The sequence below is a fragment of the Macrotis lagotis genome, chromosome 4 (genome assembly GCF_037893015.1).
Source record: "Macrotis lagotis isolate mMagLag1 chromosome 4, bilby.v1.9.chrom.fasta, whole genome shotgun sequence".
NCBI classification, from domain to species: domain Eukaryota; kingdom Metazoa; phylum Chordata; class Mammalia; order Peramelemorphia; family Peramelidae; genus Macrotis; species Macrotis lagotis.
Window position 1 is genome coordinate 10,533,766 of NC_133661.1, and position 19,736 is coordinate 10,553,501.

At 46.2% G+C, this 19,736-nt stretch overlaps 1 protein-coding gene across 1 annotated transcript in view; it reads right to left on the reverse strand.

Annotated features, from left to right (window-relative positions):
• Positions 1-612: 612 nt before the first annotated feature.
• LHPP (phospholysine phosphohistidine inorganic pyrophosphate phosphatase) overlaps positions 613-19,736 on the reverse strand; it is a 182,407-nt gene continuing 163,283 nt past the window's right edge. The window contains exon 7 of the mRNA XM_074232225.1: positions 613-2,786. Coding sequence (XP_074088326.1) covers positions 2,690-2,786 — 97 coding nt within the window. The 3' untranslated portion in view covers positions 613-2,689. The remainder of the gene's footprint in view (positions 2,787-19,736) is intronic.

A 19,736-nucleotide genomic window follows, 5' to 3' on the forward strand; every position in this document is an offset into this window, starting at 1 on the left:
TGCGCAGCTCATCCCCTCCCCAAGGGAGCCCTTTCTATGGGGAAGATCTTCAATAAAAGAGCCAAAGGGGAAGGGCCCATCTTGGTGAGGGTGTAGTGAAGGAGCTGCAATTAGGGGACCCAAGGGAGGAAGAAATGACTTGTATATTTTATGTCTGAGAAGCCATGTGGATGCAAATGGCAGCTGAGAGCAAGGGAGAACCAGAGAAAAAGGAGTAGGGAGAGAAAGGAGGAGGGAGGGAGGAAGAGAGAAGGAGAAGGGGAGAGAGGGAGAGGGAGAAAGAGGGGAGAAGAGAGAGAAGGAAAAAGAGGGAGGGAGGAGAGGAAAAGAGACAGAGACACTGGGAGGGGAGAGAGAGAGAGAAAAGAAAGGAGAGATAGAGATATAGAGAGAGATAAAAGAGGAGATAGCCAGAGAAAGGGTGAGGAGAGAAAGAAGGAGGGAGGGAGGAAAAGAGAAGGAAAAAGAGTGGGAGAGAAAGAGAGAGAGAGAGAGAGAGAGAGAGAGAGAGAGAGAGAGAGAGAGAGAGAGAGAGAGAGAGAGAAACAGGGAGGGGAGGGAACTAGAGAAAAGACAGAAAATATTGAGAAAAGAAAGAAAGAATAAAAGAGAACGATGCATGGAGAGAAAGAGTTGGAGAGGGGGAGGGTTCAATTTGGGTCCTCCCAGCATCTACAGGCCCTGCCAACGGGAGCTTTCTAACTGTCATCAGCCAGCACTTCGGAGACTTTCATTCATAGGGAAGTTGTCTGCTTGGGGCTAAACCAGTAGACCGGGGGATGGTTTCCAGGGAGCCAGACTCCAGCTTTCGATATTTTATCATTGTCCATCTTCATATGAAGAAAATCCTGTTATCGGAGGCTCTCGATTTCTTTTATTAGAAGTTGTCTCCCAAGATTTATCAGTGGCAATTGAATTGATTGTGGAAAAAGAAGAACAATCAAATTATCATCCAGGTGGTTTATTTTTAAACCCGAGACCTGGGTTATGAACAAATTCAATCCCCAGGAGTGGGCAGCAGGCAGGACTGATGACTTGTGGCTTCTTTCCAAGGCGGCTGCTCGGAGAAGACAGACAGACCGACCTTAGCCTAGTTTCCAGCCTGGCTGAGACCCCTTTAGCACATAGTTTCCTCACCTGAGAAATGATGGTGAGGGTAGGGGAAGGAGTTCTAAGGCCGCAGGGTCTGGCCCTGGATGGATCTTGGCAATCTTGCCCTGCCCCTTCCTGAGCCCCAGGTGAAAGATGCAGCCTGGGGTGATGCCCCCATGGCCACAGAGCTGCTTACAGCTCACAAGTCTGATTCATTGGTTCCTTGAGGTTTCCCTCACTTCCATCCATGCCCTTTTCTAAATGTGAACTTAATCCAACAGACAGGGCCCAATATCCTATATAGCTCTTAGATCCTAGGAAAAGTATTTTTGCTAAGCATCCTTCTGTTGGCAAATGGCACCCCACATTGGTGAATGGTACCCCATCTTGGTGAATGGCACCCCCATCTTGGTAAATGGTACCTCACCTTGGTGAATGGTATCCCCATATTGGCACAGAGGCTCTTGATCACAGTGGTTTAGTCATAAGGAAGCACAAAGAAGTATTTATTCATCCTTGTTTGCTATCAGGACTCACAAGTAGAATTATTGGGGTGAGTTGGTTTACTCAGTGGAGGATATGTGGGGTCAGACTCCTCAAGCACCAGGCCTGGTGGCCCAGCAGCCTTGGGCTGTCTCAGCCATCCAGAAGGCGAGAGCCAGAGAAAGGGTGAGGAGAGAAAGAATGAGGGAGGGAGGAAGAGAGAAGGAAAAAGAGGGAGAGAGAGACAGAGAGAGAGAGAGACAGAGACAGGGAGAGAGGGAGAGGGAGAGAGAGAGAGAGAGAGAGAGAGAGAGACAGAGACAGAGAGAGAGAGAGAGGGAGAGAGAGAGAGGAGGGGCCAGTGCTGTCTGGGAGACCTCTGAGACACCAGGGAAGCTGCTGATGGCAAGTCTGATGACCCTGCACAGGGGCAGGCCCTCAGCCTCCGGGACAGCAGCCTCCCAGACACTAGAAAAGGCCCTGGTTCATGAGAAATGTCTAAAGAACACTCCAGGGAGCCCATGAGTCTGGAAGGGACATTCCTCCTCTGGCCATGATTACAGGATAGGGTGAGGACAGAGGACCCCTGGCATCTTACAGTGAAGTGGGTTCAGGGGTTCTTTTTTCTGGTCACAGTCAATAGGAATATTCCAGGCCAGGAAGCACTGGGGCAAAATGATTAATATTCTTCATTATGCTGGTCCTCTTGGCACTTGTTAGGAGGGGATCCCTCGGGGACAGCTTCTGGATGAGGTCCCCAAAGACTCTGGAGTGTGGTGGGGGGCAGATCAATCCAAAGCCTACCTCTGCGAAATACAATTCCTTTCTCATCTTGGCTACAGACCCAGACAGAGCCTGACGGATGGGAAGGAGTCCTGTTGCTTCAGATACTATAAGGAGGAGAAAATGAGGATCTCTGGGGTGTTTTTCCCTTTCTTTTCCTAAGTGAGACTCTAAGGTGTCCTGGGTCTTTGGGGGGTTGGAACTATGGTAGGGGGAGGGGTCTTGCCTAGGTTGTTCTGGGGAGGGGTCGATTGTGAGACTGGATGGAGTAGCCAGGCCCAGAGGTCTCCTGAGAGCCCCAGGCATTTCTAGGGTCTCAGGCAGGCTCAGGTCATTTGCCGGCATACTGCAAGATGAGGTCCACAGCTTGGGCCAGGTCATTCACATAGCCATCTGCCTTCACCTCAGGGTGGTGTTCATCACTGGGCCTGGAGAAGAGAAAGGGTGGGAGGCACATCAGGAATGGGAGTGGCACTTCCTAAATCCTAACGAGGACCCCCGCTCCCCCCAGACTCCACGCTGAGCCTGGGTGGCAAAGGCTCCAAAGATGGCCATGAACATTATGGGTAGAGAGGACAGTGATACTGTCGGGCAGCCCCCTGAGGCTGACCATCCGGCAGAACGAGGTCTTTAGTGATGAACCCTCTCCACTAGGATCCTTCACCTAGTTTGTGTCATGGCCCCCCTGGGGCAGTCAGCTTGGGGAAGCCCACAAATCCTTCTCAGAATTGTGTTTTTAAATGTGTAACACAAAATACATAGGACCGCAAAGAGAACCAATTGAATTGAGTTACAGTTATTGAAATATTTCAAAAAAACAGTTCATGGAGCCCAGCCCTCCCCTCCTCCACCCACTAAACCTAAGGTATTGTGTTAGGCACCAAGGGTGATCAAGATTGGCAGGCCTTTAGAGACCAACAAGAACCACCATGGGGAAACTGAGGCAGCACAGTAAGGTGATTGATCTAGTGTCATGGTAGTAAGGAGGGGCTCTTAGATGCAACCCCAAGGGCCCACTTCCTGTGTTCTTTCCACAGCACCAGTGAATAAGCGCCCCTGCCCTCAGTAAGCTTCTAGTCTAGAGGATAGTTCAGATTTGCTGACCCTGGCAAAGGCCCCATTTTTACTTGTGTTGACTCTTCTTCTCCTGATGCTGTCTGGCTATTTTTTTTTTAAAAAAAGTTCTTTTGGAGATGAATGACTTGGTGTGGCTTTCAGGTGACTCCAGATTTTTAAAGGCTGGGAAAAGGGGAGAAGCTTCAAATCCATATTGTGTCTGCTCATCACTAGGGTGGTGACTGGGGAAGGACTTGTAGGGGAGAAGCAAGATCAGTGTCTGTGAAAGGAGTGCCTAGTGACTCTCCTGGGCAGAGGTAGTCAATAAAGAGTTAGTCAAAAACAGAGTTAGTCAACAAAGGAGATGATTCCATCAAGGAAAGATAGATGAGGAGGGCACAGTCATTGACCTGAGAGGAGAGTTGAGCCCTTGAGGGTCAGCAAGTGTGGTAGGCAGAGCAATGGGTTGGGGAGCTAGAGTCTGAGTTAAAATCCTCATCCCACCCTGACAGCAGATGAATATTAGCTTGGTTCAGCATGGAAATAATTGCACAGATGCTAATGATGCCACAATAGTTCCCAAATAATTTGAATTTCCTTCCATTTGTACCATCATTTTAATAAGAAGTGTATTTTTTTTTTCTGTGCACATTTTCTCCCTCAAATTCTCTGCTCATCTGTGATGCCTGCAAGCGGCTCACAATTTCCCTATGGTTCAAATCTGGATAATTTACGTGAGTAGCCAACACTCTGTGGATTCTGTTTTAGATTAAAAACCAGCAATAACCCAGAGCTGCTTGGGGCTGGAGTCCTCTGAGTCTTATGTCAGGTTCTTGATCTTTGGATCATAAATCAACAAGGGAAAGAAAATCCCATTAGGTGGTGGTGGATTGAGCTGCCAGCTGCCTTGGGCCAAGCAAAGACCTCTGAGAAATTCAACTTGAGCCCAAAGAAAAGTGTCCCACCAAGATGTGGGATCTGGAGAAAGCCTGAACTCCCCCTTTCCTTACTAAGTATCTTCTTTGCTCAGATGAAAGGGCCTTCCAATTCTGAGTGATTGATGGCATCTGAGCCCAAGTCCAACTACTGGCACCCATGTCTCCCAGGCACAAGCAAGATTCCCAGACCATGGGGGCCCTGAACATTGGTTTTCTCTCGGGTGCTTCCATTAGACAGAACCTGTCAATCTTAGGGAGTGATGAGAATACAGCCAGTCATCTGCTCTCCCACCATCAGGGGCAACATATTTGTTCTGTTACCAGGCCAAAGGCTTATGTCTTAACATTATTATTTAAGAAAATGTGTTTCTTTTTTTCCCCATTTGAATGTAAGGGGCTTCTGAGAAGGGATCTGCTCTTTGTCAGACTGGCTTGTATTCGAAGTTAAAGCCCCAAGTGAGCAGGCTAACATTTGCACTATCCTCGCAAGCATCCAATAAAGTAGACCGGAAAAGCATCCCTGTCTCTGTTACAGGCAATGGAGGCTCTGAAAGGTCAAGGGACTACTTTCAAGGTCACACAGCTAATGAAGGTTGCTAAAGTGCCAGCATCGGGATTAGGATGGTCTCTCTTGAGACCATCTCTAGCTGTCTTAGTAATTCAAGGAGAAGATGGAACAGAAGGGAAGATGCTTCTGCACCCTGTTAGCGGGGGGGGGGGTGAGAGAGAGAGAGAGAGAGAGAGAGGAGAGAGAGAGAGAGAGAGAGAGAGAGAGAGAGAGAGAGGAGAGGGGATAGGGGTGGCCAATGATACTGGGTTGGGAGAGTGAGATTGAGGTTAGGATCTTGAAATGGAATAGAATTCTTCTCTACCTCAAAGAGTCCTATCAATGGAATCCCTGGGGTTAAATTAGGCCAGTAGGACACAAAAACTGACAACTCAGTTGTAAAATATTCAGTAACGTGCCAGGCAGTATACCAAGTGCTGATGTTACAAAGAGCGGTTAAAATCCCCAAGTCCTTTCTTTCTTGGAGGTTACATTCAAATGGAAGAGAAAAGATGCAAGTCATTTGAAACACACAGATCTCTACAAGCAGAGTAGATCTCAGAGTAGGAAAGGCACTGGCAACTGGAAAGACTGGGAAAGACCTGTAGAAAGTGAGATTTGTGCTGAGTTCTAATGCGGGGAGACAGTGGTGAGAAGACCAAGTCTTCTAGGGATGATGGACAGTAAGAAGGCATAGAGACATGAAAAATGAAAAGAGGTGCACTATAGCAGAGATAAAATAACCACAAACATCATTTGGGAGGACTTTAAAGATCTGTGATATTGAGAGAAATAGTGAAATCCAGTAGAAATGAAGGGTCCTGAGAGTGACCTCAAACTATATTAGAAAGCAGCAATCAGGGGCAGCTAGGCGACACAGTGGATAGAGCACCGGCCCTGGAGTCAGGCGTACCTGAGTTCAAATCTGGCCTCAGACACAATCATTATCTAGCTGTGTGGCCTTGGGCAAGCCACTTAACTCCATTTGCTTTGCAAAAACCTAAAAAAAAAAAAGAAATGAAGGGTCCTGAGAGCGACCTTAAACTATATTAGAAAGCAGCAATCATCAGAACCATTTGGGATTGGTTGAAAAAGAAAAGCAGGGGTGGCTAGGTGGCGGCGCAGTGGATAGAGCACCGGCTCTGGAGTCAGGAGTACCTGAGTTCAAATCCGGCCTCAGATGCTTCATAATTACCTAGCTGTGTGGTCTTGGGCAAGCCACTTAACCCCTTTTGCCTTGCAAAAAAAAACCTACAAAAAAGAAAAAGAAAAGCAGGTCAATGGAAAAGACTAGACAAGGGAGAATCATAAATAGTGGAACTCAATGACCCAGGATTCAGTAAGTCTGAAAGCACAAATGACTTAGGAAAGAACTCCTTACTTGATAAGAGTACTGGGAAAATTAGAAAGTAGCCTGGCAGAAAATAGGCTTAGATCAGCATGTGCCATCGTATTCCATAAGTAATCCGGAAAGAATAAGTAAGCTGAATATTAATGCTCATACAATAAGAAAATTAGAAGAGAAGAAAATCATATAATGTTAACATTCTTGAGTTCACTTTTTTTAGGTTTTTGCAAGGCAATGGGGTTACATGGCTTGCCCCAGGCCACACAGCTAGGTCATTATGAAGTGTCTGAGGCCGGATTTGAACTCAGGTCCTCCTGACTCCAGGGCCGGTGCTCTATCCACTGCACCACCTAGCCCCTCCTGAGTTCCCATTCTTAATCAAGAGAAGGATAGGGGCAATTACTAAAGGAAAGACAGATAACTCTAATTATAGGAAACTGAAAAGTTTTTGCACAAACAAAATAAATTTAGAACAAAAAAAGGAAGTAGTTGAAAGAAGAGAAAAAAAAAACTTTAAATCACATTCCTCAGATAAAGGCTTGATATATTTAAAGTGAGCAGAAAACTAACAGAAGTGTACAAGACCAAGAGTCATTAGCCCATAGAGAAGAGTCAAAGGATATGAACAAACAGTTCTCCAAAGAAGAAACTTGTGAGCATATGAATCATCAATTACTAATAATCACTAATGAAATCCAAATAAAAATAAAGTTAAGCTTTCACTCCACACCCAGCAAATTGGCAAAGATGACAAAGGTAGGAATAGCCAGAGATGGAGGGGTAGTGGGGCGATGGACCCATATCCTAAAGCTTTGTTGGTGCAGTTGGGATCAGTTATTATCTGAAAAGCTCTTTGGAATTAAGCAAATTAAATGCCTCACATGTCCATCATCTTTGGCCCAGAGATCCCACATATACTCCAAGTAGGCAGTTGATCAAAAAAACAACAACCCAGAAATGCTCCATAGACACCAAAATATATTTACATCAGTCTTTTTGTGGCAGCAAAGAACTGGAAACAATGTCCCTCAATTGGGAAATAAATTATGGCTCATGAACATAATGGAATATTACTGTGCTGGCAAGAAACAATGAGCATGATGGATATGGAAAAGAATGGAAAGATTTATGTCTACTCTGATGTAGACAGAAAGGATCGCAAAACTACTGAAAATGAGTGCTGCAAAATTACATAGAACAAATGATCCCAAAGAAAAGAAATGAGAAGATGCCTTTTTAGTTCCTTTGCAAACTGTGGGGAATGGATCTATAGATGTGGAACAACACATATCATATCACATTATTACTATCTTTTTTCCCTTTTTAAAAAAAAATCCACAATCATCACCACTATCATTACCATCATCATCATCACCACCAGCACCAACATCATTATTATCTTTGTCATCATCCGAATAACCATTATCATCATCTCCTATGATTTAGCTTGGGCTGGGGAGGGCACTTTGGAATGGAGGATCAGAAGTGGGCCTGAGGTGAGAGGCCTTATCCACCAGATTCTAACCCTAATCCCCAGTCTTCTGCAGGGGCTCAGCCTGGGTCACAAAGGGGACCAGAGGTGAGAGCAGGGATGGATCAGCTCATGGAAATGCACAACCCAATATTTTGGTTGTTCCTCTTTATTTTCAAGCTCACAACCACATTTCTTGGCAACCGAAACTGAGTCTAGTATCCAGATGGGATGTGATGGGAAAGTCTGCACTTCTCTTAAAAGTGTCTGAGAGTTTGCTAGAGAAAATCTGCTGCTTGCACAGTCCAGATGATTGTCAGACTAATTTTACCTAATCCATCAAGTCTTACCCTTGTTTATTAAGCTTTGATGGCTCCCACTACAGTGTCAAATCCCAACTGCACAGGACATTCTTGCCCCTTGATGATCTGGTTCTAGCTGGTTTGAGATCTAGGGATCTTCTGAGCACCCCTTGTTGGGATTAGAATGGAGAGGATTCTTGGCAGGTCCAGTGAGACAAAGGGTCTTTAAGGGTCTAAGTTTGACTTTCCAATCTTCTCTTTCACTCCCCCTGCTTCACAAGTCTCATGTTGCAGGCAAACTGGGTTACTCACGATCATCCAAATGTACCAGGTCCACTCCTGCTTTCATGGTTTTGCTCATGACCTATTCACCACCAAATGGCTTTGACCCTTCCTCCGATGCGGCCCAGAAAGAACCCTTGATTCTGATGTCAAAAGATTTGGGGTTTAAATCCTACCTGTTTCTTCCTGTCTATGTGACTACCTTTGGCAAGTTAATGAATTTCTCTGGACTAGTTTCCTCATCTGGAAAATGACCTTTCAGCTCCACATCTGCGATCCCATAATCCCGTGATCTCTCTCCTGTCTCATTATATTTACTGCCTGTACCACTTGGGCAGCATTAACGGAATCCTGGCTTGCATTACTGAACATTTCACCTGGATCAATCCACAAGATTTTACAAAATGCTTACTATGTGCCATGACTTTGAGCTCTAGGAAAACAAAAGCCATCAGCCCTCTCCTCAAGGATGTCACAGTCTAATAGGGAAGATCATATCTCTAGAAAACAGAATAGAATAGAATGTGATGGAAGGCACCCTTAGAGAGGGTGAGGTCATTCATTCATTTATAAGTATTTTTAGGCACTTACCAGAGCACTCTAAGGGGCTTCAGGCAAGCTAGGCTCCATGCCCTCAAGAAGCTTACGGTCTTGGGTTGGCTAAGGCACAGATATCTTTAATAGCAAATCCAACAACTTCTCTCTAGTCCCATGGTGCTGTCCTTGGTGCTGGGATACAAGGATGGGTACAGGCTGTTTTAAAGGAAGTTCCATTCAGTTTGGGAGTGTGGGAAGAGAGGGAAAGAATGGAAAGGGTGGGGGAATGGCAGTTCTGGAGTTTGGAAGCCAGGATTTAGGTCCTAGCCCTGCCATTTCTCAATAGTGTGGTGTTCCTTTCTCTGGGTCTCAGGTTTCTTTCTCATTAGCAAAATGAAGGGTTTTTAAGGTCCCTTCCAGCTCTACTCGAAGATTATGCGTAACAAAAGGGAGCATCAGAAATGAAAGGTGAAAATAGCCAAAAGAAAGGAATCTGGAGAGGGAGAGATCTTTGTCTTGGGCTTCAAGAAGTCAGTGATATCAGGGAAGGAAGGGATGTGAACAGACAGAGATGAGGAGAGAGGAATGCAGAATCCCGACTTCATAAAGGAGACAGCATGAGTACTGACATTGCTGAATGGTGTTTTCCCCAATTAGATTATAAGCTCTTTGAGGACCAAAGGACCCGAGGACCATGACCCTCCTTGAATTTCTCTACAGCTCCCAGCACAAGATGCTTTCAAGTAGCTTGTGACAGTCTGCAAACTTGTTGGCTAAAGAAATGTGTGCCCTTTTGGAGCTGAGCTGAGCCTTGTATACCCTCAGCCCTCAGAGACCAGCGATGACTTCATCTGACCATTGCCACCAATGCCTTCTGTCCCCATGTTCCTGGCATTATCCCCAGGGGAATATCTGGAGGCTAGATCAAGACCAGCTGACCAGCTTCATGGATGAAATATAAAAGGATTAGCCCACAGCAGGGTAAGTAGGGTAAACCAGGACAGCGGGTAGGGATTGCCATGGCCACAGGGTTAGGCGGAGATGAATTATTAGGCTCCATCTGAACAGGCTCAGCAGAAAGGGATTAGAGCAGATGGTGGGTCTCCAGTCACCCTTGATTAGCATCCCACGCTGAAGCAACCTCCCACCAAGTCTCAGCAAGCAAAGGCATATGAGGAAGAGTCAGATCAGGCCAGGAGAACCAAGATCAGAGTAGACTTTGGGGTAGGGGATTGATGTCATCTATCATTCCTCCCCCCAACCCCACTGCCTTGGGTTGGCCTGTTGGGGCTCAGCTTCTCTTCCATCATGTCCCTATCACACAGTGTGCCAACCTACCCACAAAGGAGGAGCTCTCTCCTTGTATTTAACTCAATTAGAGACTAAACACACAGCTCAGGAGGCCCCACATTATACCCTTTGGGGACCACCATCAGCCTGGCAGCTTTTTTTCTTTCTCTGTGTCTCTTCTTACTGAAAACAGAGTCCCCATTTATCCTCAGTAATAGGTCAGAGGCAGAACCCCTCAACTCAAGGAATATTAACTATTCCTAAGAGGCCACTGGATAAAACACAAAGAGAAGGAGGGCCAGGATTGCAGCTCCCAATTTACTCTGAACCACCTGACCATGGGGACCTCATTTAATCTCTCTGAACTTTAGGTTCCCCACTGTAAAATGGGAGTAAAGGTAGTATGATAGAGTGAACCCAACGACTTCCTTTAAGTCAGAAAGAATGGGTTCAATTTCTGCACCAAACATACTGAGAAACCCAAGGTAACCTCTCAGCCCTGACATCTCCTTGAGGAAAGACTCTTCTCTAAACCGGCCATCAAGTCACATGAAAAACACTGGCATGAGGAAAAAGAGAAGCAGAAGACCCCTCCATAAGGCCCTTGCAGTCTCTGGCCCTCTCCAGTTACTTTCCCAAAGGGCATACAAGGTTAATTAAGTTTAATTGCATCCCGTTTAAAGTCAAGAATCCATAAAAAGATTACATTAACTGCAGTCAAATTGTTGGCCAACGACCCTGAGAAAACCAAGGACTGTGTTGTCAATGCTTTGTTCCAATCTGCAACTGTTCCTCAGCCTGGAGAGCTGGCGACTGAACATCCCTTAACTCCAAAGAGCCACCAGAAACTTACTATGGGGCAGGAGCAAACTCTGACCTTTCAGCAATGGAAAGGGGGCTGGACCTGTATTAGGAAGACCTGAGTTCAAATCTGACCTTGGACACTTACTAGCTATGAGACCCTGGACAAGTCATTTCACCATATGCCTCAGTTTCTTCAGCTGTAAAATAGAGGTAATAATAACTCCTCCCTGCCAGGGCTGTTATGAAGGTCAAATAACCAAAATTGAGTACTTAGACACCTTAAATGCTTTATAAGTGCTGCTTATGAAAATTTGTATTAGTTTAATGAATAATTAATAGTAATTAGCCATTTCAGTATTCTGTGGCAAGGAGGCGTAGCAGTAATTAGCCCTGGCCTGCGGAGGGATGTGAGGACATGTACCAGAGGCTGGACCCACTGCTTTGCATATATTTGGTCATATACTGTCTTCCCCCTTAGCTTATGAGCTCCTGGAGGACTTTCTTTTGCCTCATTTTATATGCCCAGAGTTTGTCAGCCTGCCTGGCAAACAGTAGGTACTAACTAAATGTTTGGTCCCAGGGTGTCTCCTCAGCCTGCTGAGGCCTTCCTTCCACAGTCGCTATGACCCATGTGGACTGGCCTCAGCTCCCCCCACCCCCCCTCTGCCCACAGGACCAGCCCACCTTCTTTTTCCTCTTACACCTCTTGGGGGACACAACTGCTTCTCCTGGGTCGTTTCTGACTTCTTTCTTCATCTCCTCAGGCCCCCAGAGGAACATCTTGACAAACCACTTTATCCTGTCCTGAGAAGTAGGCTAGGGGGGCTGATGGGGTACTGCACCCGACAGAAGGACCTAGCTTCAAATCCCACTTCAGCTGGTGCTAGCTGGATGACCCTAGGCCAGTCCCTTCAGCTTCCTCATCTGGAAAATGTAGATCATCACTTCCATGCCAAGGATCCTGACAGGGTTATGATCTAAGAGCTGGAAGGAATCTTGGAAGTTACTGAGTCCAGCCCCTTTGCTTTACAGATGAGGAAATAGAGGCACCACTGCTTCAGGGATTTGCACAGAGTCACAAGAGAGTAAGTCTCTCTGGCAGGATTTGAACCCTGGATTTTCTAGTTCCAAGCATTGTCCCACTTGGCTGCTTCTCAACATCAAATAAAGTAAATGAATGGCTATCAAGATTCTCCCATGACATGATGAGCCACCACGTGTCCCTAGCTCTTCCCTCTGTGGGATGCTTTACAGCTTTTCTTCACTCTCTACATTCAAGGCCCATAAGTTTGGCCTGGTTAGAGTTGACATCCCCCTAGTGTCCTTGCTAGACTAGGGAACTAGGAAGCCTTAGAGCTGATGCACCCAGTTTCTCCTCTGAGTGAAGAAGACTGGGGCCTTTCTCTCTTTCACTGTCTCTGCTCTGGCAGCACGCTGAACACTTGGCCTCTAGTTGGGGGGAGGTGGTCCTTGGAAAGGCAGTACAACTCTTCTTTGTGGGACCGGGTGGGTGGATGGGGGAAGGCCAGGGAGTTCCCCATCTCTGGTACGAGGCAGCCGGCGGCGTCTTCATGATCTATGCCAACCCTTGCTCTTTGCAAAATGATGCTCTGAATTAATTGCCTCATTATATTCTGATAACAAACACTGCCTGTGTCATCCAGATTCTCCTCCTCACCCTTCATGGCCACTTTTGTTAGAAAGACTAATGGAAACAGAGGCTCGTGTCCCTCACCAAGAAGCAGAGGGTGAGGTTGAGAAAGCTTGATTCTCCTTCATTCCTTCCCCATAGTTCTCCTAGACTTGCTCGCCTCCTCTGATCAAACTTTACTGTTTATGGGGATATTAGAATTGGGGAGATCAGAGGGCCACGAAGAACAAAGGTGTTTGTCTGGGGGATGTTTAAGGCACAACTTCTGCTGTGCCACTAAGGACCCCAGTCAATCAACATATGTGTATGCACCCCCCCATAGCCTTTACATGTGTAAGTGCATAGACCTCTAAATCTATGTGTGTGACTACACAAAATTGCTGAAAATTTGTGTCATCCAGCTCTTCTGGGTGTGTCTCTAATATGTGTGTGTGCGCACACACGCAGACACAGATAGTCCTCATCCAGTCTACGTGATGCTATATACCAGAGACAAAGGATGGGGCCTCTGGGCATCGTGCCAGGGACATGTGCTGTGGGTCCTCCTACTCAGAACACTATCTCTTGATTAGTGCAAGTGTGTGTGTGTGTGTGTGTGTGTGTCTGTGTGTCTGTGTGTGTGTCTGTGTTTCCAGTCATTCCCACCCCTGTCACTTCCTCTGGAAGGTTAAGGAACCGTAGGAGCAGTCAGTCAGTCTTTTGGGGTATCTCTCCTTCCCACAGTCAGGTTAGCCAGAGTAGTCAGTGGAGATGCCCCATGTGGATGACCTTCTCAAAGAGTTGAGCCACAAAGAGGAGGAAAGATAAGGGACTGTGGTTGGTGGGAATGGATGAATGGATCATGGGGGAGTTTTTGAGGACAGAGAGATTTGAGAATAGACAAAGGGATAAAAGACAGAACTTATCAAATGGGAGCTGTCCAAGGTGGTCTGGCAGGTGGATTCCTCCTTGTTTGATCCCTCCAAGCTTAAGGCTGAATGTGCCCACTTGTTGGGGATGACGTAGAGGGATTTCTTAGCCAGGATGGCCTTCAGAGCCTGTATTAGAATCAGAGCTTCTAGATTCTGTGTTCAAATTTACATCTGAGTATGGAGTAGAGCACGCATGATTTGAATAGAATTGAAACAGAGGTCTAGGACAGAGAAACACAAGCACCTTGCCCTGAACTTCCCATCTAGATACTAGATCATTCCATTCTCCTTTCCTGCCAATCCAAATGGAAGTCAGGGCACAAACAGGATGGGGATTTGAGTCCTAACTTCCCCCAAGAGAATACACAACTCTAAGTAAACCAATTGTAGCTGACTGCCCCTCAGATTTCCTCCTGGGTCCAATCCTTCATTTTATAGATGAGTTCATCCCCTTCTCTCTACTCCTATTATGAGTTCCAGGCCTCATGTCTTTTCTGGTCTTTGGCAGAAGGTCTCTTTACCTCAAGTCTTTCTGAAGTCTTCAAGTCATCTTCCACCTAGTTTCCTACATGATGGCAATGCCCTTCCCATGTGACATGCACATCAGATCATGCCACCTACACATCAGATCATACCACCTGCACATCAGATCATACCACCTGTCTGCTCAAGAAGCTAGATGCAGGATGACTAGAAAATCACTCAAAGAAGAGACTAAAGTCAACCAAGTCACTGATGCTTGCAAAGGAAAGGGAGACCTAGACAGGGTCCCTCAAATGTTGGAGTGGCAAAGTCTGAACCTCACCCCAAGTCCAAAAACAATGGGCAGGTCTCATATTTATATGGCTCCCTATGGCTTTCAACAACTTAAAAGAGATTGTTTTATTGAGTTCTTACAACCACCTTGTTAGGGAGGTGCTATGAGGATGCCCATTTTACAGTTGAGGAAACTGAGGCAGGCAGAGGTGAAGTGACTTGTTCAAGGTCAGTGACTTGTTCAATTTCTAAAGCTGAAAGACAGGAAGTGACTTGCCCATGGTTATGTTGCTAATAGGTGGGATTTGAACCTCAATCTTAAGGACCCCAAGTTCAGTACTCTCTCCATTCTGTCATGCTGGTCTTCTACCCCACTGATTCTATGAATTCTCTTTTTACCCATTAAGGCCTTCACATAGACTGGTTTTTAATGATTAGAAACAACCAATAGTAGTGTAAAATGAATTATATTTTGGTACCTTTTCTTGATGTTACCTGGGGATGTTACATCCTCCTGATTTAACACCTTGGAGAGAGGAGATGTTTGGAAGCCAGGAGGCCGAGGCTGGGAAAAGGGGTGGGGTGAGCCAACTGGAAGCTTATGGAATGGCTGTTTCTCTTCCTGTCTCCCCTTCCTACCATCCTACTGCTCCCTGTCTTTGTCAGGGATGGTGGGCTTCCTTTCACCGCAAATTCCTCCACTAATCTAAGCAAGAGTTGCTAGCCTTGTTCACTAGGGATAAGCATCTTTGGCTACTAAGGAAAAGAGTGTAGGAAGAGTGAAGATAAATAAATCTGGAGCCCTGGACTTCACACGTAGCTTCTATACCCTGAGGACGAAGGCTGAGGCTGAGATGGGAGCTGGGGAAATGCTTCGGCTAGATACAAGCAAATTATGCTTAGCTACTGTCACCCAAGCCGGGCAGCCTTAGGCAAGACTCTCCAGTCTCCGAGCTTTTGTTTTCCCAACTCTCAAATGGGAACAAGAAAATTTGCATTACCCCTGCACAAGGTTTGAGGAAGCGTTTTGCAAACCCCAGAGTCCTCTACAGGATCACAGGACCACGGATCCAGAGCTGGGTGGGGCCACTGAAGCCAACTGGTCCAACCAGCAAAGTCACATAGGGAGTATGTGGCAGAGCCAGCATTTGAATCTGATGGGAATGACCTGAGGAACTGGGGAACTCATTGGTCCGTGTTTGAGAGCTCTTTCTAGGATGCTTCCCCAGCTGTGTATCAACACTCACAGACCCCAAAGCTCCATGTTCTTGATGTGAAATCTGCACAAGAGTCCGAGAGGCCCTGCCTGCACGTCAACATCCCCTCCCTCCTACAGGTGATGTATCACCAAATGTGCTCTCCCCCCAAGTCATTTTTCTTATTGACATACATGCCTCCTCCACCAGAAAAGATTCTCCATCTGCCCCTGAATTATCTGGGTCTGCAAAGACTCAAAGCAGCTGGAATAAATTATATTATGTTTTCAGGTCTGATATAGGCAAGGACACAGAAATGATAAACTCCAGTTTAAAATCTGGATAATTGGACCTCAGCAAATTCATTCCGGTCGCTGCTCTCCCCACATCCATGGATCTTTTATCATAAATCTGGAATTTCCCAGGTTCAGATCTTGCCTTCTTTCTGACTTCCCCTGGAAGTTGATGGCAGTGCCCTTCAGAACTCTGACATGGAGAATTAATGCCTTCCCTTTCCTCTCCATTGGCTTTTCTAATGCTCTCTTCCAAAGAGAGGAGTCCTTGGAGAGGTCTAGAGACTCACTCAGGACTCTTCCCCAGTATTTTGCTTGTACCTTGGAGTGGGAGTATGGAGACTAAGGGCCAGGGTGCCCTCAGAAGCCCCCAGAATTCAAATGTGGGATTCGTCTGATGTCCCAGAGGCAGAACTTCGAGATTCACACACAACCTCTCTGGCTTTCCCAGACTGGGGTTATGGGACTGGGAAACAAAAATCTCCCTCAGAGGCAGAATCTACTCTAAACATATATAGAAGGTTGGGCTATTGGTCCAGAAAAGTCTCTGAAAAATAGGAAAGACCCCCCCCCACCTTCACTGATATAGTCAAAGTTACCTCCCAAGATGGGGATGGCTGAATGCCGGGTGGCACCTGAATGAAAGGGGACTGGGTCCCAGTCCCCTTAGCTTCATAGCTGTGAATCTGGGAGGGTTCTGGGAGGCCGTGTCCCTGAGCAGGATGAAACAGTGGGTAGAAAGAATACTGAGAAGCCTGAGAAGACTTCTCTCAATGGATCTAGCATGAAGCAAGGAGAACCAGAACAAGACTTATGATGACTCCAACAATGTAAACAGAGAACTCCCCTCCCCAAAACTGAATGCCCCCCAACTGAGCAAGCTTGGTGCAGAGGTGGGGGCCACAAGGGTGGACATGGTGTACACTGTCTAACTTAGATGGTTTTTGACAGCTTTTTTCCCCCCTTTAAAAATCTTGGTTACCAAGAATGGCTTGGGCTGAGAGAGTGGAAGGATATATTCAGAAGGAGGGCGATGTGGAAAACAAAATATAGTAACAAAACGAAAAGGAAAACAAAGCAGCAGGTAAGCCCTCTTTTTGAGAAGGACGGATTCTTTTTAATGTGAAAATTCTTGGACCCCCCCCCCGATAAATTAATATGTATTGATTAAAAAAACATTCCAGGGCAAAAAACTCCAAGAACGAAAGGGCGTTTTTAACTGAATCTCTCTCTCTCTCTTTTTAATGATAACAGTGTCTACACATACCTCTCAACATCTGTGACCCATAAATGTGGGTGACATATTGCTGTGACACAAGCATCGACTTGTCTGCTAAGGGGGGACCATGTGCCCCCACCCCACCCCATTAGAATGTCACCTCTTTCCTTCTTTGTATTTGTAGCCCTGGAGCCAACCTCAGTTCTGGCCCACGATGGGTGCTTAATAAGTGCTTACTGGCTTATTGGTGGACCGCCACACACTCTAAATATTTTGCCCCTATGAAATGCCTGCCAAGACGTGATTTGGTGTCCAGAGATTGCTATCATTCACAGTCTTCCTCCCACTAAGCTAGAACGCCAAGTACCAGGGAAGGATGAATGGCCGCATGAGCGCTTGTTAGGCTCTTCCCATGGCCCACGTGCTATTTAAGCTTGAGGGATCGAAGTTCATCTAGATTAACTTTAGTTTCCTCATGGGTTGGCAGAAACAGAAAGAAATGTAGAGACCACCAGCCCCCCAGTTACAGCCCAGAGGAGGTAGATGTGGTTCAAGAGGGGAAAGGGTCAATCACCTTAGGATGACAGCTCCCTGCCCCCATTTACACGAGGCAAAAGTCCCAACTGGCAAATTTGGCTCAACTCCCATCCTCCACGGCCAAAGAAATGGAGTTTTATTACTCATCTTTTGCTTGTAAATGGCTAGAAATGTGGGTGGCATGGAAATTAATGGGAATAATGATAGTTCGTGATAGACCTACATTACAATCAAATAGAAAAGTCTTGAGTTTCCATGTTGTGAATTTTTTAGGCAATAAAAATCAGTCAAAAATCCCACAGGATCGGAATGACTTTAAACTCTCGATGAGTGGCATTTAAAAGCTGTAGAATGAGGTGGGCCAATTAATGTGAACATTACTCTAATTTTCCCTGTCTGTGCAAACACACATTAGACACAAATAATTATAAGCAGATACTACGATTTTACTTTGAAATAAATATACTCATTCTTCTCCCTCTATTTTCCTGGTCTCATGGGCTTCGTGTGAACTTGGGCCAATTACTTTACCTCTTTTTGCCTCTAAAATGAATAGAATGATGGTGCCACCCTTACAGGTTGTGGAGAGAAACAAATGAGATAGTGTGCAAAAATGTGCTTCTCCCAGGGGCCGGCAGAGGGAAATGCTTATCTCTCACACACATACACACACTTATACATACATGAACAAATACTTAGACTTGCGACCCACTTGCACACACACACTTGCACATGCACACACAGGATTACACACATTCACAGGGCACATGCATGCTTACACATATGCACATGTAGCATACACACACATGTACATGTGCACACACACTGCATCAATTGAAGCATCTTGAGCCTTTTTTGGACTCCTAAATTCTGGGCTCCTTACAGCTGGTTGATTTTTGCCATGTCTCCTGGATGTCTGATGCACTGACAACACCAGCACAACACTAGCTGGGCAGCTCTGGATGCCAAGGCTTTGCCCATGGTTCACAAGGAAGAGGGAGCTGCTCCTTGGCAGCTCACTCCATCCACTGGGGCCACAACCAGAGTCCTGATCCCACCTTTTTCCCACAGGGGCTGCAGTTGGGCATCCAGGAAGGTTGGCGCCCTTTGTCTTGTGCACGGGCAGCAAGTGGACAGGAAAATAGGAAAGTAAACCCCAATTTAAACTGACCCCTTGACCTCTCTCTCAAGGGTATAAAAATCTGTAGAGATGGCCGTGTGGTCAGACAAGGTGCCATGAGCCTCGGGCAGGAAAGCTATCTGCAGACCCTTCCTACAACAATGATAATAATGAATATTATTGATGACAACAGTAGATGTTAGGAATGAGAGCAGAAGAAATTTATATTATGTTTCTTGGTTTGCTAAACACTATTTCTTTGATCTTTGTAACAGCCTCATGAATGAGTGTTATTATCTCCATTTTAGAGGTGAAGAAACTGAGGCAGACAAAGGCTAAGTAACCTGCCCAAAATTGCAAGGCTAATGAGTGTCTGAGGCAGAATTTGAACTCGGGTCCTTCTGACTTATGGTCCAGTGCATCTTTGCTGCCTCCTGTTGCCTTCCCTTCTCATACATACTTTAAGGCCACTGTAAAAACTGACTTTCATTTTATAGCCATCAGAAGGCCTGGACCTTCTTCTCTTTCAATTAATAGATAAAAATATGTATTTGGTAGCAAGTCTGGTCCACAACAGCAAGCCAGATGTGGCTTAGGGCTTGCTCTTCTCTGACTTTTCAAGAGTCATACACGTTTCTTCTGGCTGTTTCTGAACCAGAGTGGGCTTGGACGCCTGGCTACATACTCTAGGAGAGGCTGGAGACCAAGGACCAACACCTCACGCACAATCAAAGAGCTTCCTTGTGGTTCCCCTCCATCTCCCACCACCTCAGAAGGAGCTTAATAAGTGCTTGCAGACTAACCCTTAATTTGGACAGTATGGTCCACATGGACAAGCATCGCCTGCCCCTCCAGGCTTGTTTGTAAAAATCTGGCTGCCATCCTGCTTGGACCTGGAGTGGGAGAAGGGCAGGGCAAGGCTTGGCCTGGGACCCTGCTTGGGGCTTCGACTGACGCCAAGCTTCTCCATGAAACAAAGGTCATCTTTTTAACACTCTGAGCCCGAGTCTTGTTCACTTGTGAGTCATGGAACATCACTGCCTCCCCCAAGGGCCATGGAGGCATCCTTGGTGGGTGGGAGCAGGCACATCCACCATAGTTATCACCCCCAAATGATCAG